Source organism: Condylura cristata, unplaced genomic scaffold (assembly GCF_000260355.1).
Source record: "Condylura cristata isolate star-nosed mole 26May11 unplaced genomic scaffold, ConCri1.0 scaffold00010, whole genome shotgun sequence".
Classification (NCBI taxonomy): Eukaryota; Metazoa; Chordata; class Mammalia; order Eulipotyphla; family Talpidae; genus Condylura; species Condylura cristata.
Window position 1 is genome coordinate 46,523,978 of NW_004567111.1, and position 21,196 is coordinate 46,545,173.

The 21,196-nt window shown below is 32.2% G+C and overlaps 1 protein-coding gene across 1 annotated transcript in view; it reads left to right on the plus strand.

Annotated features, from left to right (window-relative positions):
* Nucleotides 1-21,196, plus strand: part of NBEA (neurobeachin) — a 512,054-nt gene that overhangs the window by 222,079 nt on the left and 268,779 nt on the right. The window contains exons 38-39 of the mRNA XM_012723168.1: nucleotides 14,395-14,503; nucleotides 20,482-20,648. Of these exons, the coding sequence (XP_012578622.1) occupies nucleotides 14,395-14,503; nucleotides 20,482-20,648 (276 nt within the window). The remainder of the gene's footprint in view (nucleotides 1-14,394; nucleotides 14,504-20,481; nucleotides 20,649-21,196) is intronic.

A 21,196-nucleotide genomic window follows, 5' to 3' on the forward strand; every position in this document is an offset into this window, starting at 1 on the left:
TATATATATATAAGCTAACATTCTATTCAGTGGTGAAAAATTACAGAAATATTACAATGTTGTTTTCTCTCACACATGTGTCTACACTGGACTGGAAGTCTTAGCCAATTCAATTAAGCAGGTAGAAATTGCTAAGATATCTGAACAATACATACAAGAAGTAGTAAATTAAGTTACCACAGTCACAGGATATTTGATCAGTATTCAAAATCAAGTATAACATTTATGAAATATAAATTTTAAAATATAATAGCATCAAAAACATGAAATACTTAGAATGGTATTTAATAAAATAGGTAAAAAGTACAATATTTTTCTGCAAACTATTTTTTAAAAATGAAGAAATATATTGTGTTCATGGATCAGAAGAGTTAGTATGGTTAAGGTGTCAATGCTCCCCAAACTAATCTAATCAAAAATCTAACAGATCTTATTTTAATAGAACTTATCGGACTGATCTTTAAATTTCTATGAAAGTGCAAAGGATCTGTGACAGCCAAAGCACATTGAGAAAGAACAGAGTTGGAGGACTAGTGTGAAAATATATAGGTAGATCGATGATAGGGAAAAGAAAATCTTACAACTCAATAATAAAATGACAAATTACCAAATACAAAATGGGTAAATAATTTGAAAGCATACTGCACCAAAGAATATACATAAATGGGCAGTCAGCATGTTAAAGATACTCCACATCATTATTCATTTGGATAATGCAATTTTAAACCATAATGAAACAATATTGCTCACCTACTATACTATAATGGGTGTAATTCAATCGACTGGCAACACTAAGCCTTAGTGCAGAGTGAAGCCTTGCGATTGCAATGAGAAATTATATACTCATTTGGAAAACATATACTTACCATTTGATCCAGTAATTCCAAGTGTAGCTATTTTCCCAAGAGAAATGAAAATATAGATCCGCATTAAAACATGGATGTGAATGTTTATAGTAGCTTTATACCAACAACTAGAAATAATTCAAATGTCCATCAACGACAGAAATAGATAAACTATTTAGACTCTATCATTATGTCAGTTATTCTTTGGCAATCATACTATATGATTTAATTTATGTAATGCTATGGAGAAGACAAGGTTATAGGGACAGATTTTTTTAACTACTTGCTGAACTGGCAAAGAATAGGCATAACGTAACATTTTGGGTCACGGAAATCATGATTGCAGTGATGTCTTCCTGAAATAGGTGTTTTTCCAAACTTCTCAAACTGTGCATTTGAGTAATTAATTTCATTACATGTAAACTGCACCTCAGTAAACCTAACTTGTTTATTTTAAAAACTGTAGTAGTACTCCATTACTTATTAAGTTCAGCTTTGTAATGTGATCTTTTTTATCTGGCCACCTTTACCTGACCATACTGAATTAAGTGGCCTTCATTTACTCCCAGAACACCCTTAGATCATACTTACGTTTCATTGTAATTTACTACCACAGTAAATTTGTGTTGAGTGAGTTAACACCTAATCCCTTTTCTCAGTCTGTGGAATGCCCATTAGAAGCCTCACCAAACTGATTACATTTCCCAAACAAGTCAAACAGGATTGCTTCTTTTTCTGACTTTAGGTGAGTTACCTAATCTTTCTAAGCCTTAGTTGCTTCTTATGTATAACTGTATATAATAAGCTGTCAAATGAAGTAAAAATCAGATAAAATGATACCTAGGATGCACTTAGTCTGATTAGTAATCCATTCTCAGTGTTCTAGCACATTAAGCAGAACATGAAAACTGGCAATTGCTTTTATTATTATTTAAGTAGCATTTGAGTTGGGTTTTGAAAATAAAAGAAGTTGAGAAAACTGGCATTAGATGTTTGTTGAGGAGTACTGATAGATCTTGTAAGTTCTCACTTGATAATGCCAGTACTCCCTCATTGTCTATAGCACATTTTATACTAAACTCTGACACATATAGAAGTTATAGGGGAGAGTGGTAGTGATGTCTAGTCAAAGCATACTGTGCTACTTACCAAGCAAACAGCAAAGTGAAAGGCTGTATATTATTTATGCTTCCCTTCTTTTGCAAAAGAAACATTTTCCATCATTTTATTCTCTAGCTTTTATATTCATGCTGGTAGATTCAAAAAATAGAAATTATATTTTTAGTTAAGAGAGCTCTGATTGGGACTCATATTCATAGTGACCTACTCCAAGATCAGTGTGTTCAGAATCCGTGTATACTGTAGATGAATAAGTTAAGTTATCCTAAAGGCAGTTGTTTTATGTAGAAGAGTTAATAATATCCACCATCACTAAAGAGATTGGAAAGAGTTAAAGTGAAACATTTTCTGTAAATTGACTTTTCTGGCCTATGTACAAGTTACGAGTAACCCCCTGTATGTATATATCATACAACTGAAGAGATAATACTTTTTCATATAATGATTGAACTATTATTAGAATACCAGGAGTGAAATAACTTTAGTCTAACATTTTAGTATAACTATGTTTCCTTTATAATTTTCCTAATGATGTTATTTCTAAACCACTAAGGTTTTGTGACTATGTACTGAATGAAGCCAACTGAAAAATCAAATACAGATTTTACCATCATTTACATTGTGTTTGTTAATTCAGTCTTCTTTGTATTTCAATATGTGTCAGTAGCATTAGGGATGTTTATTAAGCATAGATGTTAGTCTCAATTCAGACTTTTGGAATCAGAATCCCTGGGTGGAACTTGACATCATAATTCTTAGTATCTTTGATGAACACCAAAGTTTTGGTGTTATTACACTTAATTCACTCATTTTGCCAGCAATAAAAAATTATCAGCATGTTTCTCCAAGGCAAGCAACAAAAATACAGTCATATGATAAGTATTTTTTTATGCTGCTTTTAAATATATTAATTGCTTAGGTTCATAAGTAAATGTAATGTTATGTTTTTTATGTATTTGAGGTTGTAAGATTTATAAGAAATATAAGTGATAAGAAAATGAAATGCTAATATGTGGATCCTTGTTTTTTGTCTAACGCAATTATTTAGCTCCTAAACTTTAGAATTAACTTTGCTAATTCCCTCTCTTCACTCCACTTTATCTTTTGATCCCTCTTTCTCTTCGACATTCAATCCTCATATATCAATCTAAAACTTCAGAATTGTTCTTTTGGTTTATCTTCTTTTCTCTACTTTTTCCCAGTGAATACTCTACTTCCATAGTGAATCTATTCTGAATCAAGTGTGAGTATGTATAAGTTACATATAATCAGTTGACCCAAAGGCATATAGAATTGATAGAATTTATCCTATATGAAGGATTTAGTATTTTAAGAGAATAAGTTATTTTAATATGTATTTTCCACTAATAGCCATATGAAGAGATTCTTAAGTCTCTAGTGTCTATTTAAGTTGCTAATGTCTGTCCTTTGTCAGTATCAGTAGAAGGACTCATAATATCCTCCACTGACCACCACTTTTGGCCAAGTTTTCTAATCTTTGCATTTTGCAACTTAAAAGCTTGAGTAACATGAATCACAATCCAAAACAATAGATGATTGATATTAAGTTCATTTAATGATTAATAGTTCATTTAAACTTACATACTAAATTACTAGCTTGAATTATAAATATGCAGAATTTGTTTGAAGTCCTACCACAGGCCTGACATGGAAAGTCAAGAATTTGCTAACATTTTTTTCTTCTAAGGAAAGATATCTAAAGATAACAAATGTATTAAAATGTTACCATTTAAAAAATGAATTAGCATTTTTTGGATGCTGAGTATATGACAAAAATTTTGACAAGTACTCTCATATACTCCTCATAACAACCCTATGAGATAAAATGTTTTCCCTCATTAAAGAAAATGTAGTTTGGGGGAATTTAGGAAAATAAGTGTTAGAGATATATTTCTCAGAGACAACAAGGTATTCTGTTTTTAATCAGTTGAAGAAGATTTGTTAGCATTACCTTGGTTCAAAAATCAATGCAATCTGAAGTTTGTGATGATTTTCCAGATTTTTCATTTAAAAATAAAAATTTTGTTTTCCAAATTTTAAAAATGTATTTTGAAGGACCTAACCCTGGAGAAAAAAGAACATACAGTTTTGAGTCTGCCAGATTCCACGTTGCTAGCTACCTTCCTTTTGAGATTTTAGGGCCAAAGCAAGTAACATCAGGATATGATACCTGTTCTTGCACTGTGCATCATATCACTTCCAGAGTCTGTCTTCTTGACTGAATAAATTGGGACCTTAAAATGTAATTTTATAGCTTGGGGAGGCACCTTTTCCTCTGGCTTGTTTTTTTCTCCAGTAGATTAGCACACTTCATATTCTAATTAGAAAACTGAAATTAATATACAGAAAATTATCTGTGCAAACTTATAATGCTAATAAAAGTCAAAATTTAAATATAAAAGCAGTTCTTGCTTCTGTCCCTTCATTCACCTACTACTGATCATAGGGAATAATTTGTCTAACTTCACTTATGCCTTTTCTATAGATTTTTTATTTAATCAAATTAAGGAAATTAATCATTTAAAATTCAAGGACTTAGAGTACAGGTCAAAGACAAGCAATTTAAATTATAACTAACTACATCAACTTGAATAGTTTCTAAAACATCCAAACTTGCCTTATGACTATCTGTTCCATCTGGAATTGAATTTCTTTTTTTTTTTTTTTTTGTATTGTGGCTTTCCTATAGGTATAACTGTTTTAGAATGGGAATGAATGAAAGAATAGGATTGAACATTGTTTTCTTTTTCTATTTCTTTAGAGAAATAAACTTTCATTAGAAGATGAATACCATTTCATTCACTTCCTACAATGTATATATACTGCAAGGAGAAAATTATCTGTAATAGATATGCTGAGTTTCCTGATATTATTATTTACCTTATTTTTTGTGATCTAAATAAACCATAGAATTTTATAGTGTTAAAAAGCTAACTTACCACTAAAATTATATTTCTTTGCCTCTCCTCCTATATTCATTCAGTAATTTATCCAGTTTGCCTTATAATATCAGTGAGTTCATATGTTATGACAGATCCTATGCAAAAACCATGTTGGCTACATAATGAATAAATATCATGTCTCATTTAATGAACTTCACAGTCTCAGAGAGAATTTGGACATAGATAATAAAAGAAAAACATAAAACAACGTGATCTATGTTAAAATGAATCCACATTAAAATGCCCAGAATATTTTTGAGAAATTGGGAGATTTTGTTGTTTCATTAGGAGTGTTTCAGGTTACAGGAAGTAGAAATGGCATACATAAAAGATCCTGTAATATCATGACTTATTAAAGGAACTACAGACTTTTTCTAGAATATAAGATGTGTTGAAGTCATAGCAAACTAAGTTAAAAAAGGTACCTTTATGTAAGTTTGACCGCTATCTTGTTGATTATAGATAAACATTTAAGTAAAAACATTAATGACAGGTGAAAATGTGTTGAAGAATGGAAGATTTACAGTAGTAGAAAACTTAGGGGACTATGATCCATATGAAAGATGATTGAGCAATGTTAATGGAATAAACAGATTAAACATTTTAAGAAGGTAAAATTGATAAAACTTAGTAGTTCATTCAGTAAAGGATGATCTCAAAGTCACACTCAATTTATTGTAAAGTGGATAAAGACATACAAAAGCTCTACTCAGTGATCTAAGCTTATCTTCTGATGCAAAACAGGCACATCTTTAGGATACTCTTTGATGCATGGCTCTTATAGGTGGTATAGGAATTTTCGGGTCATCATTTCCAGCATTAATTGCCATTTAAGGAATAAGGATGCTCTAGGGACACATTGCTAAACCAGAAATGCTGTTGAAATTTTAAACCTTGGGCCAGAAGTTAAGTAGAGAATCTATCCTGAAACTCCTGGGCTAAAATACTTAATATATGCCTAAATAGTTCTCATGTGCTCTCTTTGAAGTAAGTGGAAACAAAATCAAAATTAATCTAAGATTAGTTTGTTGGACTTACACTGAGTAGAACAGAAATGATGTAACAATGAAAAATGGTTAAGTATAAGAGAATGAAAGCCACAATATATGAAAGTCAAATAAGAGAAAGCAAAAAAAAAAAAGGCACCTTTAAGTATAGCGCAGACTAGAATTGTGTGCTACAAAATACAAAATAGCACAAAATTGAATGAATAAAATAAGATCATGAAAATGATTAAGTTATTTGAAAAATTGAAACATGTAGATTTTAAGTATTATTGATTTGTCAGAGATGAAGGGTATTAGTAGCTTGAAACAGATTTTTTTACTAGTTGCAGAACGAGATGAAAAGTAATATTTAGAGACATGGAAGTAAAAAGTGAAAGTATAATTTATAAATCCTCTGAATTGAAAGTGCACAAAATACAAAGTAGGTGAAATGAAATACTTTAAAAGATAATGATTGTGAATTTTTTTTTTAAAGATTTATTTATTTATTCATATAGAGCTGGGGTACAGACCAGAAATGCGGAGGGTGAGAGGATTCACCAAAGACAGAGAGGGGAGCAGAACAGGCCGACTGATGAAGCATACTGCTGAGGGGAGCAGCGGGCGGGTCAGGAGAGGTCTGCCACGCCATATGGATCTCCTCCGGGGCAGGCGGGAATCGAACTCATGCGGGAGTGGCTTAAGCTTCTCAGTGCTATGCTTTTACCCGCTGCGCCACCAGGGAGGGCCCATGATTGTGAATTTTTAAAGGTTGATAAAAAGATTCAGGAATCATAATGAAACTTAAGTTTTAACACTGAAAAAACAATACTACTTGCATGGTATTGAAAGAGGAGATCAACAAAGGTTTAAAAGTTTCTTGCTAGGAAAAAGTTATCTTAAAAAAAAAAACTAGAATAGTACAAACAATGAAAATTTAAAGGAAGTGATATATGCTTCCAAATTGTTTATAAAAGGAACAATTCTCTACATTAGGTGTAATAAAACATTTCAGAAATTATGGTGACAGATGGCAGAGTAACTTAATAACACTTCACCGTATGTTAGTCCTGCTATTTGTTGCCTGCTCTGTGGAAACTATAAAAAACATCCCACATTGTGTGTGCACACACATATCTTAGCACAATGAACCTTACTAGCAAATAATTTATTTTTGTTTTCCATGTCTTATATTTCCCTGAAAGACTGGGTTATGAGATTAGTCTTATTATGCTTAACATTGAACTGGCCTAGTGTGACTAAAGTTGCTTTCTTGAGGATATTTGTTGAAAACATTTATAAGCTAATGTTTTAGGTGATAGATAATAGAAAAAATTATGTTAATCAAAAAACTTGGGAGATACAGAATAAGATGTGCACATAGGACTTTGAAAACATCTGACACTCTTCCAGGAATCTAAATCTATTCTTCTGGAATAACCACATGCATAGGGCTGTGATGACGGCCTGAAGAGACCCCAGATTACTCTGATGTGTCACTCCCTGATGTCGTTGAAACTGTCTGGAAGCAGACAGTTACTACTAAGGTAGGATTGAAATCTACCTGGTGCTACAGGGCTGTATGGAGACACATGTACTACTCTTTGGGAGAGAGTGAGAAAATTTTTGATCTTAAGTATTTAGGAAAAATTTTCCCAAAAAGTAGCTGACCACTAATATAATGGAACAAAAATGTCTCAAGACATACATGAAAAATAGTATAAACATAACAAAATTAGCTCAACTTTGAGAAATGACAAAAAGAACAAACTTATTCCAAAGCAACCTTAAAATGATAGTGCACATAAGAAAGCAGAAATTCAAAAAATAATAAAACCAAAAGTTGGTTCTTTGAAAAAAAAATCACTAAAGCCCAGAAAAAGTTAGCTAAAATGAGGAAGAGAAAGGGGAAACATTATTCAAATTGTTAAATCAGGAATGAAAGTGGAAACTTAATTATCAGCCTTTAAAAAAGGAAAAAAAATAAGGGAAATTATAAGTAATTATATGCAAATAGATAACCTAGGTGAAGAAATTCTAAATACTTCTATAAAGTCAAGAGGTTATATTGTAATGAAAACCTCCCTAACCTTCCATGGGTCAAGAAATACCATGACTAACTGGTTTCCTTGGTGAATTCTTCTATATATTTGAAGCTCTGACTTCTCAAAACTCTTTTAAAATTGCAAGAAACACTCATTCTCCAAGGCCACTGTTTATCTGACATCAAAAACATGAAATCATAAGAAAACTATAAATTGATAACCTTATGAATACAAATTTAAAAATCCTCAACAAAATATTGGCAAATTTAATCCAGCAACATATAAAAATGAGAATATACCATAAGTAAGTACAGTTTATTCCAGGAATACACAGTTGGTTTAGCATATGAAAATCGATCAGTATAATGAAACATATTAATTACATGATGGGGGGAGCAGGAGTATCTGAATAAATACAAGACAGCAAAATGTAACATTGTTTTATGATAGTAACACTCAATATATTAAGAAAGACATCTACACACACACACACACACACACACATACATATATATATATCCATAACTAGCACCATGCTTAATTGTGAGAAACTGAATATTAATGTCTACTCATCATTGCTATCAGAAGTGTACTAAGGGATCTGGTGGAGAAATTAGGGAGAAAGTACATAAAAGTTGTCCAGATTCAAAATGAAGTAAACAAAACTATTTCTATTTGAATGTTATAAGAAGCCCTTGAACTACAAAATGGAACTGTATTAGAGTTAATAAGCAAGTTCAACAAAACTGCAAGATAAAGGCATCAGCATACAAAAATAAATAAACCTGAAAATAAAAGTAGGAACCAGCTTTCATTTAAAGTAGCATCAAGAATAAATACTAATGTGCATGTTAAAAGATACACAGTATCATGAGTCATTAGGCTAATCAAAGCAAACCACAATGAGATACCATTCCATTAAATGAATATAATTTTTAAATGAAGCAGCATTATTCAAAATAACCAAAAAGTGGAAATAACCCAAATGCAGTGAATTGAATTCAACATTTTTGCTTAAAAAAATATTCTTAGCAGACTGGGACTAAAAGAGAATTTTCTTAATTTAAAAAAGAACACAGAAACCCTGTGCTTTGGTAATGAGACACATAAACAGTCAAACAAATCAGAGTAACAACAATATGATAAGCTACACAGATTAATGTGTTGAGAAAGCAAGTGATAAACACAAAGTGCAGTAAAATAGTTAAACTTTGTATATTTTGCATACATATATGTGTGTGTGTGTGGGTATACATGCTTGATCTCTCTCATGGAGTGAGACGTGTGTGTGTGTGTGTGTATATTTCCAAATAAATATAGTGTGTGTGTGTTTATTTAGAAATATATTTGGGGCGTTTATGTATATATGTGTGTATACATATGCATATGTGTATATATGAATATATGTAAATATGTATGCACACAGGTATATGTGTATACATATACACATGCATGCACACACCCATATGTGTATGCATACACACATACACCCCAAATAAATATATTTCAAAATGAATATAGTTTTTTGATTTTTTAAAAATAATATAATAGTTTATTTTATATCATTTTGTGCCTTTTTCCATCTCATTTGTAATCCCTGTGGGCTTCCCATTATTCAGTCACCCATGTGCCATCACCATAGTCCAGGGCACTTCCCTTCCTTCACTGTTTTTGATCCCATCCCCCATTCTACTCCCATAAAATGTCTCTGATGTGTAGTTGTTCATTACTACTATTATTTTCTCACCTGGTCCTTTATACTCCTGCTATGAGTGAAACCATCCGGTATTTTTCCTTTTCTTTCTGCCTTATTTCACTAAGCATGATCTTGTCCAGTTCCATTCATGTTACTGCAAAAAGCATACATTTATGTTTTTTGTTTGTTTGCTGAGCAGTATTCCATTGTGTATGTGTATCACATATACACAATCCAGTCATCTACTTTTGGTCATTTGGGCTGTTTCCATGTCTTTCCAATTATAAATAAAGCAGCAGTAATCATGGGGGTGCAGGTGTCTTTTTGAATCAGTGTTTTTGTTTCTTTTGCGTAGATGCCAAGGAATGGGATTGCTGGGTCATATGGATGCTCCATTTTTAGCAGTGTGAGAAACATCCAGTTTTCCATAGTGGTTGTACTAGTTTTCATTCCCACATAGTGGTTGTACTAGTTTGCATTCCCACCATCAGTCAACATCCTTGCTAACATTTGTTGTTGCTAGTTGTTTTAAAATGTGCCATTCTCACTGGGGTGAGGTGGAATCTCATTGTGGTTTTAATTTGCATCTCCCTTATTACAAGTGATGTTGAACATTTTTTCATATGCTTGTTGGCCATCTACAATTCCTCTTTGGAGAAGTGTCTTTTTAGCTCTTCTGCCCATTTTGTGGTGGTCTTGTTTACTTTATTTTTGTTGAGTTTCATCAGTTCTTTGTATATCATTGTAATCAATCCTTTATCGCTAGTTTTGTGTGAGAAAAGTTTTTCCCAATCAGTGGGATGTCTGTTTGCTTTTTGTAATGTCTTTTTGCTGTACAGAAGCTCTTTAACTTGATGTAGTCCAATCTATTCATCCTTTCCTTCACTATCGTTGCATTGGGTGCTGTTAATGAAGTGTATGCCCTGTAGTGTTACGCCCATCTTTGCTTCCAGGTATTTTATGGCTTCTCTTATGTCTAGGTCTTTAAATGACTTTGAGTTGATTTTAAAGGTCTGAGGTTAGGGCATAGTAAATACATTTCTACCATCTTTGAAACCTGAATAAAATAAATTGGCCATAAGATGTTATGCTGATTATAGCCAGGAGAGCGGTTTCCTGAAGTGAAGTTGAATTGATGATTCTAAAGGAATCTTAGTTTTAGAGATTTTAGACCTGAAAAGTTCAGGTAATTTTTTTTAAAGATTTATTTATTTATTCAAACAGAACTGGGGTACAGGGCAGAGATGCGGAGGGTGAGAGGATTCACCAGGAACAGAGTGGGGAGCAGAACAGGCAGATTGACAAGTACATTGCTGAGGGGAGCAGTGGGCCAGTCAGGAGAGATCTGCCACGCCATGTGGTCACCTCCAGGGCAGACGGGGACCGAACTCATGTGGAAGTGGCTTAAGCTTCTTAGTGCAGTGCTTTAAACCGCTGCGCCACCAGGGAGGGCCACGTTCAGGGAATTTCAAGCTACTGTGGTCAGTGGTTTTTCACATGGATAATGATGTCACTTAGTCACTCAGAAAGACAAGAATCAGATAGAAGATGCCTTCTCGCATGGAAATAAAATAACAGGCCTTAGTTGATTATGTCTTAAATTCAGAGATAGGACAGACTTCCAGATAATTGATACAATTTCACTGGTGTTTGTGAAATAAGTATCTTCCCCACCCAACCCCCTTCTCTGCCATCAAGCCTCTTTATTTTGCCAATCCATCCTTTTGCTCTTGGGAATAGTACCTATTAACCAGCCAGACCCAAGCTTCTGTCTTCCTGCTGTTTTCTGTTAATCTGTTTAAGTTTCATAATCTGCACTAATTTGCACATATTAGATTTCTTTCTGGCTTTCTTCAACCTTTATGTACTAGACAAAGCCATTAAGCTGAGTACCAAAATCTCACATCCTTTTTGAAGCCTTAGATATATAAAATATAGGCCAATAACTTCATCAAAAGTTAATAAATTGTTTTTATTATAGTCCTTTCTTCAGCTGTCTTTTTTTTTCCAACTTTCTCCATGAAAGAGATAAAAGCTCTGATTGTTTGACTTCTCTCTATTTATAGAGGACTTTGAGTCTTTTCCCCTAAGTATTATGGTTTTTAACAGATTTCCCTTTTCTTTGTGTGTGTTTGAATAATTTATGTTTTAATTCTTGTCATGAAAGTAGACAGTATTCTCTCCAGTGACATGAGAGATTACTTCTGTACATTCCCAGGTGAGGTCTCTCCACCTATGCTGCCACAGACAAGGTTTTTGTGGTGCTTCTGTCACATAGCCAGGAGTTCCTGCTGTCCCAGAGTGAGAGTTATTATTTAACTCAAATCTCATCATGGATTAATTAAATCTATGTCAGACCAGACATGGATTTTGGAAAGATTTCCACTGAAAGCTATCTTGGATTCAATGCTGTTCCGAATTTACATTTCAGATTTTAATAGTGATCATTCACTAGCTTTTCTGTAAGATGCTCTGGGGAATTTCATGAAAAGAATTGCTCTCTTTATTTGGTATTTAATAAATAAAGTTAAAAGGATGCTGAACCTATCCCATGCTGACTGAAATTCATGACAACTTTGGAAGGAAAAAAGAAATGATGATTCCTTTCAGTAATGAGTAGTGAAAATAAAGAATAGTGATCTTGAAAATATTGTTTAAATTCTAGTGAGAAAAAAACTGAACAACGAATAAATAAGTGTCAAAAACAAATTTTGGAAAGATATAGAATTAAGAGAAACCCAGCACATCTGAAGTTAACTTCATGTATACTTTGATTTTGTTTAATACAGTAATTGTTTTTTGCAAAAAAATATTTGAGAAGATGTGAAGTTGTTTGTAATCATCAACATCAAAATGATTAAATTTTAGAATGCCATATAAAAGTGGATGGCAGAAGTGAATACGATTTTACAGTTCAATTTTAAAATACCATTAATGAAGATGAAATGCAAAATAAGGAATTACTAGAATTATGAAAATCATAAAATTTATAATTTTCCTAAGCCTTGCTTTTCATGTGTTTAAAAGTGAATGCTATGATATATACCTAATTGTTCTTGTAAGACTTATTATGTATAAACTACCTAGTTTATTGCCTAGAAATAAATGGTGTGATAGTATGATTTGTATCATTTTCATCTATCAGTATCAAGTTTCTTAAACCAGCAATCATTTTAACATTTTTTTTTAATCTAATGATTCTCACTGTTTCAACTGAACAAAGCAGTTATTTTGCTTCATGTGGTCTTGTCTGATACTGTAGTTACCAGCAAGACTGACTTTGGGCAGAAGAACTCAAACTTAAGACTTGAGAGCAGGAGCACCTCTCTTCTCCTGGAGCCTTGCTACCTGACAGGAGCAGCTCTCAGCACAGCAGCACGTTCTAGAAGAGGTTTTCATGAAAAAAGGGAAAAAGCTATAAGACCATTTATGCCCTCCTTATGCATTCATAGAACAGTCCATCTATTGTTTTGTGTTGGCCATAGGAAATGACTAGTAGATTTAAGGGAACCTTAACAAAATCACACAGAATAAGGATATATAGCTTGGGAAATATTATGTGAGTATTGTTTAAAATAACCTTTTGCTCCATGCTACGGAAGTATCTTCCCTGTGTAGATATGAAACACTCTCCAATATATATTACTAAGAGAGGAAAAACTAGGTACAGAGAAAACTATAATATACTAAGTATTATAAAGTATAGAAAATAATCTATTTGTATTTTGTTTAATATACAGTATTTTAAAAGTCTGAAACTACCTTTAATAATCAAGTTTTTATTGTTAAAAAAAGTTCTCCATGATTGCATTTTCTAAACTTTATTGCATTGCAGCACCATCCTAAAATTCAGAATCTTACAATTTAAATGTATTTAAATGGCATTTACCTCTCTATATGTTTTGGTTAAAGATCTAATCTGTATATTCTCTAATATCCATCTAGCTATTGTATGAAAATTTACTTCCAAGAAAGTAAATTCTGTTGTTTTAACCACTTTTAAACAGTTTGTCAAATACTATTTAATTTTTATTTCATCAGCTGATTTTATTTAATTAGCTAAATAATTCCTACTGTACTCAAGTAACAGTTTTGCTGTAACAGTTTTATAGCATATTTCTATTACAAATATGTAGTGTCAGCAGTGCCTGGGGCAGGTTCTCTATCAGTTCAGGAGATGTATGAAGAAGGTTACTAAAACCCTCAGTTGCTCTTTCAGACTCTGCTGCTCTTTCTACAACTGTTGTGGGGCAGCCCATAGCCTTGCAAGACAGGGAGGTCTTGGCGGCCAGAGGGCTGGCAGCTCTCCCAGCCCCTAACAAGTCTTTCCTCTTTGGGATCTCTCTCTCATAGGCATTCCACTGCAATCATTTTCTGCTTCCCCCAGACTCAGGTGTGCCCACTTAGGCAAGCGCACACCATACTCTAGGTATCCACCAGCAGGCCTGCCTACTCCCAGCCCACACTCCCAAGATTCTCTCGTACAGTACAACTAAGGACGCAGATGATAGCCGCAGAGACTAGCTATGTAAAATCCTGAACAATCTTCATTTACTTTACAAAATGTCATTGGATTATGTTATTATAATTTTATAATATGGATTATGTTATTATAATTTTATAATATGCCTTTACCTACAATTTGCTCATAATTAATGCTTGGAATACTGAAATTTGTTGAAAAGTGTTGGATTAATCAGTTATTAAAATTAATAATCCTAAAGTGTTTTTTCTTTCTAGATTGCTGTGCCATGCTATGAAGGATCATATAGTTCGTGTTGCAAATGAAGCTGAATTTATTTTGAACAGACAAAGAGCTGAAGATGTACATAAACACGCAGAGTTTGAGGTAAGGTTTTGGGAACAGGTTAAATCACACTTTTCCAATATAAGTCACCTGCCATTAATGATAACCTTTCATGAGAGGAAAGCTGTATTGAAGGCATATTTAGTTCTTGTTTTTTAACATGCTACAGAAGTATCTTCCCTGTGTAGATATGAAAAAATAGCCTTCTAAATGTCAAAGACAGGATACTAGTTTATTTTCACCTCACTTGCAACATGAAGAGTTGCTTATGTCCTGCACCTCATCGCTTGTTAGACTGAAGTTATTCTATTTTATTCTAAAAGAAAAGCAAATTTTTGTAAAACAATTACTTCAGTGATTTTTTAAGCTAAGTTTACACACCATAACCATATAATTGTGGTTATTGCAAGTGATTATGTTAAAAATCTCAATTTTACAAGCACTTAGTAGCTTTTTATTTATTAATATATGTATTTTTGGAGAAGCCAAAGATCATTTTAGCTCATATTTTATTTTATAATTGATATTTCATTGATAATTGAACTATTAATCTGTGATACGTGTGGATATATAGTTAAATCTATAATATAAATGTAATGATTTTAAAAATTGCCATAAGTGCCTTGGATAGAGATTAAATTTACAACATTTCAATTTTATATGCAAAAGCTGAAGGATGTTGAGTTTATTTTATCTAAGCATTGAATTTCTATTTTCTAATTTCTTTTTAACATCTGTGAAGTCAATATTGCTGTCACCACTTTTACTTTTGAAATGGTAATTTGTATTTTCTGGCTTATTCTCTTATCATTCTGGCACTTTATTTCGTTGCTCTCAAAAAACAGATTTTGTAATATTCCTGGGTTTTATTTCAATGATTTGTACTTTGGGTTTCATTTTTTCCATTCTTCATACTAGAGCTTCAGTTCCTTTTAGTCCTTTAGTTTCTTTGTCTAATTGCATTCATTTTTACTGAGATAACACTAGAGTAGGGCTCTATATGTTTTAGAAGTATAGGTTCAGCCCTCTTTAGATGTGTGCTGCCACACCACTCCTACCAAAAAAGCCCCAATAATTCCCCATCAGTCAATTGGACCCCCTTCCGTCTTTGCTCTCGAGCACAACCCTCTCCCTGGGAGACTCAATTTCACTGGCAAATTTCTAGAGTTTGGTTTGATTTGGTTTTGTCTGCTTTATTCATTTCTCTATATTCCACACCAAATGAATGAAATCATTCTATCATTGTATTTCCCTTTCCGATATATGTGTACCTAGTATAATCCTCTCCGGTTCTATCCTGTTGTAACAAATGACAAAATTTCATTTTGTTTTGTACCTGACTAGTATCCCATTATGTATATAAACTACATCTTCTTTATCTACTCTCTGTCATTGGGAACCTAAGTTGATTCCATAACTTGGCTATTGTAAATAGTGCTATAATGAATATAAAAACATAGGCAATCTCTTGAATTAATGTTTTTTTTTTAATTTTTGAAGTTAACTACACAAGCATGAAATTGTGGATTGCATGGTAGATGTACTTGTAATATTTTGAGAAACTTCCATGCTATTTTCTGTAGGGGCTGGACCAGTCTCCGTTGTTATTACAGAAAACTTGAACTCGCTATCTTCTGAGGGAAATATAATCTTCCATGTCTTTGTAGTTGTATATTGGAAAGCTTGTTGTCTTTATGACATTATATTCACTTGATGTCCAGGTGAATGTTTTGTAGTTTTTAGTCTCACCATTTTGCTGTTTATTTTGTCTTATTTCTTTTAAAATATCTATAGCAGTAACTAAGAGTTGAGTTACTTTTTTGTTTCCAGCAGGTGGTGCTGTAGTTTTGTAAGGTTTTTTTTTTTTTTGGCTTTTTTTTTTTTTTTTAAATCCTTTGTTGATTTCTATAGGTACTCTCTGTAGTCTATTTTTGAACTTGTTTATTTAGGAGGATAAGGGAGGGCTCTGAGGGGTTCAGCCACTATTGGGAATGTATTAGAGGTGAGAGTTGACTCATTGAGGTGCCACCAATATCCCTCCTTTCTGGGCTTCCATATGAGAATTGGCATTCTGTTTGCTGTCAGTACAGCCCCAACAGGCTGGGGAAAAGCAATGCAGTCTAGAGTGTTTTTTGGTTTTTTCTTTGTCAGGCAACCTGCCTATATAGAACACCTTACTTCTTCTGTATGCTTGTCTTCATTCAAAGGTATGTGCCTTCATGCTGTTTCTGCCCTCTCTTTCCCAATATCCTAGGTTGATTTGACAGCTCTGCCATCCCTGTCCTCTTCCCTTTGACTTGACCTCCAGGCATTTCTCTCAGTGTGTCTCTGTTTCTCCTCCACACAGTATATGTGGGTCTCTAATACCTAAAGAGTGCTTCATTTCACCCTGAACTATGTTTTAATGTAGTTTCCCTTTGTTAGCTTTTAGATGTCTCTCTTTGGAACAAAGCGAGGAACCTCTGTTGCTATCTTGGTGATATCATTCTCCCTAAATACATATGACAATATATAATATAACTATAGTAATTTTTTGTGCCATCTTTGGTCTGTAAAATCCTGTATACCATGTTTTAAAAATAGCAATCACTTCTCTCATTTACTTTATAAAACAAAATTGGTTTCAGCAATTTTAGTTCACCTGGTATTTGACTGAGGTTATACTACCAGTGGCCTTGAAAGTAATCAGTAACTCCACCAATTTGTTTTCCTGATGCAACATGCAACTAAATACAGTTTGCCTGGGAATTGGTGCCAGCATGTTTTATTTTGATGAGGGTTTGACCTCAGTAAGCCAGCTCTCTTGCTCTAGTGGATCTTAGCTATCTGAAAAACATGAGGCAGACAAATTGTTACACATGTCACTTGTGATATAATTGCAACAACCTTATTTTAAAATAAATGCTAAGTATTTTTGTGGTATGTCAACATAGCGACATTCATTATGTAAAAAGATTTAAAGTCAATTTTCAAGCAAGTAAATAGTAGTTATGAGATTTAAGACATAATTAGCCAAGGTAATGTTAAGCTTAGGGTAGTGTTTCTTAATTCTTTTTTTTTTTCTTTATTGCCATTCTAAGGAATCTTTTTAGACAGTTTTCATCTAATCATCTAATCACCTCCCCAGTGATATTATATTACCACCAATATGCTGCATATCTATTTGTGTGCTCTATATTCTTCTGTACTCTGTATGTAAAAAGAGTTTTCCACACTGTTCCTACACCACTACCTTAACATTAATGAGATCATCTTATTGAGGATGCATGACTAAAGGTGTAATACTTAATGAAGAATAAAAGAAGTTGCTTTTTTAATTATGTATACATGAAATAAATACTAAATTTCATTTTGAGTATATTATTGTTACTTTATAAATGTGAATTTTTACCCCTGATCTTTGCATTTGTTCTTTATGGGTTGGAACTATACTAGTAAATACAGTGATGTGTGGGTTGGAACTATACTAGTAAATGCAGTGACGTGTGTGATATTTGTAGTTTACTGACACATCACTTTTAAATCATAAAATATTTTATAAAAATTATGACATTTTATAGGACTTTTTGAGGAATTCATTTATCTCCTATATAAGCCTGTAATTAAGAGTAAAAGTATATTTAATTCAAGATGGGCACTTCACAGTGTAGTTAAAAACTATAATTGTTAAGGAAGAAAAATGAAAATTTAATTTTATTCTCCAGTGGACTAATGAAATATTAACCTCATTATAGAGGCAGTTCATTGTACTAATTGGTGATTCCCTGTACAAAAAGATAAATTGGAAAATGAATTAAACCTTCTTAGATTACTGTGTGATTCTTTATCTGAAGGAGTTGATTTGGAGTTATAGTCTCTGTCACTCACTAGGAAGGATATGTTTATATATAAACTTCTGTAGAGTTCTACATACTATGCACTAGTTACTGTACTTTTTAGGATATGTATTTCTGTAGATGTATGATTTTTTTCTTCTAGTTAATATATGATATACTTGGTAATGTTGAAATTTGTAGTTAGCTCACCCGGTGTAAAATTATTATACAAAATTTCAAGATTATATTCATTAATAGACATTCATTTTAATGCTTGTATTGGACTTTTTTGATACCCAAAGAAATGAGCTGTAATGTCTGTATTAGTGAGCATGGATACAGATAGCTGACAGGATGGGTGGTTATTATGAAGATAGGGAAAATGAGAATAAATGGTTATCATGAGAACTTTGAACATACTCAATTTTACAGTGGAGACATTGTAGAGAAAACTATCTTAGCTTCTCATTTTACATGTATATAAAATTGAGTACAATGAAATTTTATTGATTTACTACTAGATTACATAACTGTAATTTGAGGAATATAACTTCACATCTCCTATATGAACATGTCATACTCACTTACCACTAAAGCCCTAGTGTGCAACCCTCTGTCTTTTCGTAGCTCTCTCCACACCATCTCATAATTAGTACATTTTCACAGTTTTAAGAATTTTTTGTTTTCTTTATGTACATTCTATAAAAGACTGTGACTCTGAAGTAAAAGGGTTACTTCACTTCACTTTTAACACCTCAAAATTCATACATTTTTTCCCAAAAGCATTGTGTCATATGTTTAATAACTTAGTATTTCACTGAATATATATTCTACATTTCTTTATCTAGTCATCTGTTAGTGACAATTTAGGTTGGCTCAAGGTCTTGGCTATTGTAAATAATTTGCTATGAACATAGGAATGTATAAATATCTTTGCATTAGTGTTTTGAAATTCATTGTAAATCACTTGCAGTTGTATTGCTGGATCACTGATATTTCTTTTTTTTTTTTAATGGACTCTCCAGACTGTTTTACATAGAGGCTACAAACAATTATATACCTACTAACAATTGTTGAGAGTTCCATTTTTTTCCACAGCGTCAACAATTGTTTTTTCCAAGAATAGTCAATTCTTAACAGAGGTGACCTGATAATGCCTTGTGGTTTTGATTTGCATTTCCCACATATTAACTTATATTGATTATTTTTCATGTTCCCATAGTCCATCTTAAAATTCTTTGGAGAGTGCTTACTTAGATCTTTTGTCCATTTTTTGACTTTTTTTTTCAGTTGTATGAGTTCTTTATGTATTTTAAAAATTAATCCCTTGTCACATGTGTGAAGTGCAGATATGTTCTCCTAGTTTATAGATTGCCTTTTAAATAAATATGGTACTTTTAAATAAATATGGTCTAAAATCTTTAGTTTGATACAATTCTATTTATTTTGCTTTTGTTTTTCTTGCCATTGGATTTGAACTGCACATTTTTTTTTTTTTTTTTTTTTGCAATTCATGTCCAGGAGTGCATCACCTATATGTTAAGTAATGATCTAGTTTCATTGTTTTGTATGTGTCTGTCCAAGTTTCCCACTTTACTTGTTAAAAAGGCTTTTCTTTCTCCAATGTATGGGCATGGCTTTTTTGCCAAAGATTAATTGGCCAAATTTGTGTGGGTTTATTTCTGGGCTCTCTATTCTGTTTCATTGGTATGTGCCTGTTTTTTTTCCAGTATCACTTTCAGAGTCTTAAGTCACTACTTTTTTGTTTTCAGCATATTGCCATTTCATAAATATTGCCATTTATGAAATGGAGAAACTAAAATGACAACATAATCTTAATTTCAAGTGAGGTATGTACTATATTTGCTAAAATAGAAAGTATAGTTACAATGAACAAACCTTTTTTGTTTCTGAAATGATTATTTTTGAATATAGTAAAATATGAATTCAGATCGGAACTTTAGATGTTTTTAATTACTTTATGTAACATTATACAAATATTTTACATATACTGTTATGTATGAACACATAGAACATATTTTTACTAGTTTACAAGGTGTCAATATACATTTTAGAATGAACTTTCAAAAGTTTATTACCTGAATTTTAAAAATTATTGATAATTATTACCCTTGAACTTAAAGGTTAAATAGCATTTCTTATATATGGTTGAAATTTATTATGTATCATTTTATTTCTTCATAGTCGCAGTGTGCTCAGTATGCTGCTGATAGAAGAGAAGAGGAAAAAATGTGTGATCATCTTATTAGTGCTGCTAAGCATCGAGATCATGTAACAGCAAATCAACTGAAGCAGAAAATCCTCAATATTCTCACAAATAAGCATGGTGCATGGGGAGCAGTTTCTCATAGGTGAGTTATAACAAATAAAAAGCAAATAACTCATGTGTAAGTTATAATAATTAAAAGTAAAAAATGAACATACATTTTAAAATTATTTAGAATGTATAATTTAAAGTATAAAATATTAGTTGTACTTTTTCCTGAAATCTTTTAGTAATGTATTTTGAGAATGGTTTAGAACCAAGTTTGTTTTTACAGGTACTTCTAATAGAAGTTATTTTGTACAGAAATGTATGACAAAGCTAAAATTGTTTATTTAAGTATTTTACACTACCACTTTTCACATATAACATGTTAGTTATCAGAAGTGGCTCTTTTTTTAATGGTTCTGAGTCTGTTTTTCATACTTATAGACATCTTTCTTAATTATTCTTATACACAAATCATAATAAAAACACTATGAAGAAGCAATACATTATAAATTTTTTCTTTTGTATTTTTCTATTCAGTCTTAGAAAGGGTATCTCATCTAAAATTAGGATATTTATGTTATAGTAAAGCAAAAATTAGTTTGTAAGTTACAAATGCTCTTCTTTAAAAAGTTTTGCTTTTTTTTT